Source organism: Platalea leucorodia (genome assembly GCF_965183815.1).
Source record: "Platalea leucorodia genome assembly, chromosome: 7".
Taxonomy (NCBI): domain Eukaryota; kingdom Metazoa; phylum Chordata; class Aves; order Pelecaniformes; family Threskiornithidae; genus Platalea; species Platalea leucorodia.
Window position 1 is genome coordinate 25,655,515 of NC_138829.1, and position 8,607 is coordinate 25,664,121.

The 8,607-nt window shown below is 57.3% G+C and overlaps 1 protein-coding gene across 1 annotated transcript; it reads left to right on the forward strand.

Moving 5' to 3' along the window:
- The first annotated feature begins 4,303 nt into the window (after positions 1-4,303).
- Positions 4,304-7,806, forward strand: IRF2BPL (interferon regulatory factor 2 binding protein like). Its single transcript, XM_082318028.1, has one exon. It carries the CDS (start codon positions 4,850-4,852, stop codon positions 7,076-7,078), a length of 2,229 nt encoding a protein of 742 aa, XP_082174154.1. The 5' UTR covers positions 4,304-4,849; the 3' UTR covers positions 7,079-7,806.
- The last annotated feature ends 801 nt before the right edge of the window (positions 7,807-8,607 follow it).

The following is an 8,607-nucleotide window of genomic DNA, read 5'->3' on the forward strand; positions in this document are numbered from 1 at the left end:
TTACCACCGAGTGCTCTGTTCACTGCTAATCTCTGCATTGTTTTGAAGCCAGTAATTTGATTGTGACGGATTTTATTTTATTTGCTGTACCGAGGTAAATCCATGTAAATCACACTCTCGGGAGTGCGCTTCCCTTCTGGTTCTTGTATTTTCTTCCAGCTGTAGCTGCTGTTTTCACCACTGAGGAAAAAGCTATTTCTGTAGGTGAGCGCCTGCAGAAGAACCAGCTGCTGTGACGGCTGCACTGATCCGTGCCAAAACTTGGTAAAGCGAGCAGGAAAGAGTTAAGCGTATTCCCAGGCTGTGAGCATTTGGACCCAGACCAGCCCGTTCATTCCCAAGCTGCCGAGATCATGGGCTCCTAATTATTACTGCTTGCAAACTTTGGGGCTGTCCTATATTCCGCATAATTAACACTGGACTGCTGATCGATCATCAACAGTACTCCTCTCGCATCCAGATCCACAGTAACCCCCGTATTTTGGGAGCTCCTGCACGGGAACGGCACGGAGCAGAGCCTGGCAGACCTGGGGCGTAGCCAGGGTTTTGTCGCTCCTTCCTTGGCGAAGCGTGGCACCCTCCGCTCCCCGTACCTGCGGGTGGCACCGGGAAAGGTGCTGGCCGGCTCCCGCACGCCGTGTTCCGTACGATCGTTTTGATTCCTTCGCTTAAATCAAAGCTTCACCTGCTGTTCTACACGGATGTGTATGTGCGTGTGTGTGCGTGCGTGCTTCCAAATAAAAAGGGGAATAGGAATAAAGGGAAAGGGATTTTCGGATGGGAGTATTTATCCTAGCACTGAAAGGAAGGAGTCAGTAGATTTCACTTCTGATGGTGAAAATGATATTCCTTGTCCCTTGGGACTACTGGCAGGTCGTGAACTTTGGGCAATCTCCGCAGAATCCCTAATGCTGCATCCAAAGTGCTGACTCGCGTTCCTGCGCAAAAAGCAGTGGCAGGGTAGCAATTGTTGGCGGCCGCGGCTCCGTCCCTCCCTGCGCTCCCCTCCCTCTTATTAAACAAGCTCCTGTCTGGGGGGCTTCTTACGCTGCTTTTTGTTTGCTCGCTTCTTTCTTTCAGTTAGCCAGATCAGGCACCTGAATGGCTTCATTGTTTGGGCTTCCTCTTTTCCTCCTCCAAACGTCATTTTAATTCCTGGATTATTTCAGAGCTAAATAAACACCAGACATGTTTAGTGTAAATCCAGCAAGACCGATCTGGATCGCTCCTGCCCCGCCACTCGCATGGCAAAGGAGGGGAGAGGCGGCAGAAGGTGAGCGCCGGAAAGCACGCTGCTACCCTCGCAGGGACAGGGCTGCCAGAGATTGGAGCTTTGTTACACTGCCACCGTTCAATCTATTTTCCCTTACCAGATTAGATTGATACTGACAACTCGTTCCCTGTGAAGGTGCCACGGCGTGGCATTTATTTGCATTTACATTGCAGTTCTCTTCATCAATCAGCTCTGCAGAGATCACCGCAGCTGCTGGCCATATTGTTGCTATGCTGCCACTTCATCCTTAAGTGCCGCTTGCGTAATGGTACAGTACGTGCCCATGGCCAAAGTTTAAATCAAAGTTTAATCATTACGGAAAAACAAACATATTTCCGCGACTGTGTATCTTGCAAGTAAAAGTAAAGGCAGTTTGGTCGGGTCACAGATGCTAATCTCTGCTCTTTTTCTATTCACAAACTATAAAGGGAGTTGACAGCACCTGTAAATGGTTTTCTGAGGCTAGATTGTATCTAAGGTGATTATTATTTACACCCACTATAAAGACTGCTCTTGTGAGCCAAGAAGTCTGTTCCTGTGAGGTGAGTGTTACCAAAAAAGGGCTTTCTTGCAGGAGGATTCAGTGGAGCGAGGAGCCAGGGTGAGGGGCGGTTCAAGCACACAGAGTGCCTTGTCATGTGTTGGGTTTGTATAACCCGGGGACTGAAAGACAGTCGGGATATGCTGCAGTTCTGCATTCCCAGACAGTCGGGATGAGGGGAAAGCCTCGGCTCTCTCAACCTGAGTTTTTTAAGCAGGGGCTGACCTTTTCCCACAGCCCAGTTCTGCTTCTCATATGAAGATCAACGTGGGGCACTAGAAGGGTAGGAAAGGAGTTGACCTTCCGCAATGAATCAGAGCGAACACATGCTTGTTTAGTCAGGTAAAGTCATATTAATGTAGAAATCCTGCAGCCATCGCTAAATCACTGTGGCTGGAAGCAAAGATTTGTACATTGACCAGCTTTCATCTGCCTTACTGGAAGCTTGCTTCTGCCAAGCCTCTATAATGTCCACAGTTTAGGTGTGAAATTTCTAAGTGTGAAATCCACTCTCCTTTAGCGCATCTTCAGCCCATTTGCATATAGGAGACTCACATAATTCAAAGACTTTTCTATCTCTACTCGCTGCTTCTGCAGCCTTCCCCTGGAAAGGAGTCACTTTGTCAGAATTGATTTTCTTACTGTATTTTATCTGCTCCTACCATTTCTGTAACTTCAGCGTATGCATTTCATTAAGCCTTCCCTGTAAAATAATTCCGCTCACATACATATCAAATTCGTTTGCCAGCTTTATAGATTATAACCAGACACGTATAAAACGTTTTAGACAACTAAAAATGGAAATGAGACGCATTGGCGACATGAAACGAATTATTTAAAGCGACAACTTTTTGTCGTGTGAGTTTTGAAACGTTATTAACCGACTACAAGGCATCTTTCCTGCTGGGTGCTGCATCCCTGCTGGGCGTGCGCCTGTGTGTCAGGGAGCCGTGGCACCACGCCACGGAAAGCCCGAGTCCCTTTAAAGCAGAGAGGGAAACCTGTCATGGACGGGTTTTTCGGCGTTTCTAGCAACAAAGGAGTCAGGTACCGAAAGAAAGAAACCCATCCAACGCAGCCCAGCTGGGAGAGGCTCCGCAGCCGCCGCGCCTGCGAGCGTTCCCCCGTCAGCCCGGCCGGGCGCCGGGGACGCGGTGCCGGTTGCCGCCCGCGGCGCAGCCCGCCGGGTGCTGCCGAGCCGCGTCCCCGCAGTCAGTTTGTTACCCTTTGGACGTGGACGGCGATGCCGGCGTTTGCAAAGCCAGCCAGGCACTGCAGCGAGAGCAGCAGCGGGCTGCGCAGAGCCCCTCCGGCGGGGCAGCGGCGGGGCCCCGGGGGCGGGCGGGGAGCGGGCAGCTTTGGGGATCGCGGTCGGGAGAAGGCAGACTTCGGGGGTTTTTTATTTTGTTTTCCTCCCAGTGAAATGAATTCTCGGCTTATTTGCATGAGCCGAAGTTGTTTTGAGTAATTTGCCTGTTAGCAGTGTTATGCAAATGTTAGCAAGCTATTTAAAGGGAGAAACAGAGAAAAAAAAAAAAAAAAAAAAAAAGCCGTGTGTTCTCACAGCGCCGGGGAAATCCTATGTCCCTTTGCATTAGCGAGATGAGATCACAGCGATTACTCACCTGCCCGGCCTCTCCTACACCCTTGAGCAACGCACAGCACTATCTTTCCCAGCCCAACCTTAAACACTCGGCAAACATGGCCGATTTAAACAAATCAAAAGTGGAAGAGATTCTGATGCAGTCACGGGCTTACAGAAACTGTGTCATTCTGTCACCGGGATCACTGCAAGAGAAACACGAAATCGGATATTAAGGCGGGATCCCCCCGTTTGCCTCAGCAGCCGGAGCGCACGGGAATCCCACCGCCAGCCTCGGTGGCAGGACGCCGCGCAGCCGTCACGGAGGCAAAGCGGGGCGGCCGCGGGTTTACACGATCCCGAAAGCGAGACACTTGAACTCGGAGAGCCCAGCCGGGGCAGAGCCCAGCCGGGGCAGAGCCCGCGCCGCCCGCCCCCCCGCGCACAACGGTGCTGCGCTTCCTGGCCGCGTTTGGCGGGGGGGGGGGGGGGAAGAGGAGGAGGAGGAGGAGGAGGAAGAGGAGGAGGAGGGCGAGGGCGCGGCCTGGCGCCCGGGTTTCCACAGGCAGCCGGCAGCGCGGGCTGCCCGCGCGCCCCGCCGTGCCCCGCCGCGCTCCAGCTGCCGGCCGCGCCGGGGAGGGCGCGGGCAGGGCGCCGGGCATGCGCGCCCCGCGCAACAAGTGGGCTCCGCGCCGGCGGCCGGGGGGAGGGGAGCGGGGGGCGGGCGCCCGGCGGTGACGCGGGGCCCCGCCCGGCCGCGGCCGCGCCGAGCCGAGCCGGGAGCGCGGCGCGGAGGAGGGGCGGGGCGGCGCGGCGCGGCGCAGGGGGAGCGCGGCGCGGCGCGGCGGAGGGGGCGCGCAGGCACAGGCGGCGGCGCGCAGCACCCCGCGCTCGGATTGCGAGCGGCGGCGAGGATGTGAGTGAGGAGCAGGCGGCGCCGCTCGCCACGCTGCTGCCGCCGGGCCGCTCCCGCTCCGCCGGCGCTCGGGGAAGCCGCCGCCGCAGGCGGGACCGGACAGCTCCGTGCGGGCGCCCCGCTTTGGCTCGCGGCGGCGGATCGGCACGTCGCGAAGCGCGAGCTCGCGAGGCAAGCCGCGGCGGGTGGAAGGTGACCCCCCCATCTTCCTCCGTGCACCTCCGCCTCCTCCCGGAGGAGGAGCAGCAGCAGCGGAGAGCCAGAGAGCGCAGGGAAGCAGAAGCGGCTAGAAGGCGACCCCCGCCCAGCCCCCCGCAGGAGCAGTAGAAGCGGTTCCCACCCCACCGGGGCAGCAGCGGCAGGACCAGGTAGAAGCAGCCCTCTCCGGCAGCAGGAGCGAGCTAAAAGCAGGCGGTCCCCCTGCTGAAAGGGGCGGCAGGACCAGGTACGGAGAGCCCCCCCCGACCCCTGCAGCCCGGGGGGGAAGACTGAGCCAGCCCCTACCCCGGCGGCAGCAGCTCCCCGGCCAGCAGCACCATGTCCGCCGCGCAGGTGTCGTCGTCCCGGAGACAGTCATGCTACCTGTGCGACCTGCCCCGCATGCCCTGGGCCATGATCTGGGACTTCACGGAGCCCGTCTGCCGGGGCTGCGTCAACTACGAGGGCGCCGACCGCATCGAGTTCGTCATCGAGACGGCCCGGCAGCTGAAGCGGGCGCACGGCTGCTTCCAGGACGGCCGCTCCCCGGGTCCCCCGCCGCCGGTCGGCGTCAAGGCAGTGCCGCTCTCCGCCAAAGAAGCGGCGGCGGCGGCGGCGGCGGCCCAGCAGCAGCTCAACCATGTGGACGCCTCTTCCAAGGCAGCCTCGGCCGGGCTGACCCAGTCCAGCCTGGACCGCTACGGGCTGAGCGCCGCCGCGGCGGAGCAGCGCAGCCGCTTCGAGTACCCGCCGCCGCCGGGCAGCCTGGGCAGCGGCCACGGCGCCCGCCTGCCCAACGGGCTGGGGGGCCCCAACGGCTTCCCCAAGCCGCCTGAGGACGGGCCGCCGGAGCTGAACCGGCAGAGCCCCAACTCCTCCTCCTCCTCTTCCTCCTCCCGCCGCGGGGCGCACGGGGGGCTGGTGTCCGGCCTGCCCCCGGGGGCCGCCGGCGCCCAGATGAACGTACCCCCCAACCTGCTGCCGCAGACCTTGCTCAACGGGCCCGCCGCCTCCGGCGTGGCGCTGCCCCCGCCGCACGGGGGCCTGAGCGGCCGCGGCGGCGGCGGTCCCCCGGCTCCCTCCGCCTCCTCCCAAGGGGGCACCTGCGGCGGCGGCGGCGGCGCCGGGGGAGGCGGCGGCTCGTCCTCCGAGGCCTGCGGCAAGCGGCCGGGCTCGGTGTCCAGCAGCGACCAAGAGCGGGAGCTGAAGGAGAAGCAGCGCAACGCGGAGGCGCTGGCCGAGCTCAGCGAGAGCTTGCGGAACCGGGCCGAGGAGTGGGCCAGCAAGCCCAAGATCGTGCGGGACACGCTGCTCACCCTGGCCGGCTGCACCCCCTACGAGGTGCGCTTCAAGAAGGATCACGCCCTGTTGGGCCGCGTCTTCGCCTTCGACGCCGTCTCCAAGCCGGGCATGGACTATGAGCTGAAGCTCTTCATCGAGTACCCCAGCGGCTCCGGCACCGTCTTCTCCAGCGCCTCCGGCGTGGCCAAGCAGATGTACCAGGACTGCATGAAGGACTTCGGCCGCGGCCTCTCCTCGGGCTTCAAGTACCTGGAGTACGAGAAGAAGCACGGCTCCGGCGACTGGCGGCTCCTGGGGGACCTGCTGCCCGAGTCCGTGCGCTTCTTCAAGGAGCTGGTGGGCGCCGACATGCTGCCGCAGCCCTACCTGGACGCCAGCTGCCCCATGCTGCCCACGGCGCTGGTGAGTCTCCCGCGGCCGGGGGCCGGGGCCGGCGGGGCGCAGGGGACGGCCGCCGCCTCTAGGGGACCCGGCGGCGGCGGCGGCGGCGGCGGCGGGGCGATGCGCAAGAGGAAAGCCTCTCCCGAGCCCTCGGACTCGGCCGAGGGGGCTCTGAAGCTCAGCGACGAGCAGCAGCGGCAGCAGTGGATGGCCAGCCAGAGCGAAGCGCTCAAGCTCACCATGTCGGCCGGGGGCTTCGGGGCGGTGCACGGCGGGGGCCCCCCGCCGCCGCCGCCGCCGCCCCTCGGGCCTCACTCCAACCGGACCACGCCGCCCGAGTCCGCCCCCCAGAACGGACAGTCCCCCATGGCCGCGCTCATGTCGGTGGCCGACACGCTGGGCAATGCCCACTCGCCCAAGGACGGCAGCTCGGTGCACTCCACCACGTCCACCCGCAGGAACAGCAGCAGCCCCGTGTCGCCCGCCTCGGTGCCGGGCCAGCGCCGCCTGGCCTCCCGCAACGGGGACATGAACCTGCAAGTGGCCCCTCCTCCCCCCAGCGCCCACCCCGCCATGGACCAAGTGCACCCCCAAAACATTCCGGACTCCCCCATGGCCAACAGCGGGCCCCTGTGCTGCACCATTTGCCACGAACGCTTGGAGGACACCCACTTTGTTCAGTGCCCCTCTGTGCCCAGCCACAAGTTCTGCTTCCCTTGTTCCAGAGAAAGCATCAAGGCCCAAGGGGCGACTGGCGAAGTCTACTGCCCCAGCGGAGAGAAATGCCCCCTAGTCGGTTCCAATGTGCCTTGGGCATTTATGCAGGGCGAGATCGCGACCATTTTAGCTGGGGACGTTAAAGTGAAAAAGGAGAGAGACCCTTGAGTAGGAAATCCAATCCCTTCAGACTCCTGAAGATGTAGAATTGTGAATATAACAAACTGCAAAAGTTAGTCTTATGTATAGACATTATTTTCGTCGTATGTTTCTATATTTTGAAACAAAGGTATGTACTCTTCTTCATTTGAAGGATAGAGCTGGTTTTTGTTAAACAGAATATAATATTGTTTGGTTACTACATAATACCTGTTCTCATTTCTTTGGCAGTGTGTTGGCTAGGTACAAAGTTAATAGCCCTTAGCGATTACCTGCTGCTGGTGTGTATTTTTGTAAATGTATGCACTTCTCTGAAAGAAGAAGAAAAACACAAAAAAAAGACAAAAAAAATTTTTTTTTGCCAAGGCCAGTGTTGATGCCTAAAAAATTGCTACAAAAATGGTGACAGCTTATGTTTTACAAGCCCTGAGTGTTAGTCTTTCACTTTATTTTTTTCGTTTTTGTTTTTTGTTTGCAAAACGGTGGGGTGGCTCTGGGGGGAGGGTGTTTTTTGTTGCAAGTTTGTAAGGAAAATGTTTCAGTTTGTTTCTATTGATCTGAACGTTTTTAATCTTCATGTGTTTTTTGTTTTTGCTTTTATTGATGCACGGATGCTTTTGAACAGTAGAGCAAAATGCTGTACATGAAAAACATGCTCTGTTTGTCCTTTATACATTTCTGTAGTTAACAGAACACTGTAATGTGCCTTGGAGCTTAGTAAATTGTAATAAATTCAATTGATATTAATACTTCTCGAGTAGCAAGTTTTATTTTTCTCAGAGCTTAGGCAGCACGCGCAAGCCATGTTGCCTTTTTAAAAAGTCTCCATTATACCAAGAGCCTGCAGTTCATTGTGATAATTGTGGCACTTGTACGCACATTTTCACATATATGTAGTAAGATGATGATGTTGATGGTGTTATCGAACTTATCTAAATCTTGGCACTGTGCCTATTTACATTTCACCTTTAATGTTGCAGTAACAGTTGCTGACTAAGCATTTTCTATTTACTGTTTCTGCATCTCATTTCCTCCTCCCTTCTCCCCTCCTGCCCCCCCAGCTCTCCAGCTGCAAACAGTGTTTGCAATACAGGATGCTTCCATTGCCTGTGCAATTTAATAAGGCTTGAGATTTGAAACGAAGCCCTCTTTCACAAAAAACCCCAGCATCACGTGGTTAATAATTTTCGTTGATTTTTAAGAGCAGTCGTCGAAGCTCAACATTAGCCATAGACTCTTGGTAAGGCAGGACTGTAGTTGAGCACAGCACAAAAAAGGGTAGTGGGAAATAACAGCTTCTACAGTTGGTGTTGCAGCTGGTGGGTAGCTACTCCATTTAGGCAATGACTTTTCATAACTGAGTTTGAACGGTTCAGGGGCTGTGCTGTGTTTTCAGGTGAGGAAGCTTCCTTAAAGCACTGAAGTGAAATGCTTTCGTTTTGGCAACGAACATATGTGATTCTTTGTATAATTAACTAAATTATGTGACATTGACATTTTCTGGAGATTGGGGAGCAGTGCAAGACCTGTTAGGTGAT

Excerpts from the sequence above, each read along its gene's own strand:
- IRF2BPL (XM_082318028.1), top strand. The coding sequence starts at position 4,850 with ATGTCCGCCGCGCAGGTGTCGTCGTCCCGGAGACAGTCATGCTACCTG.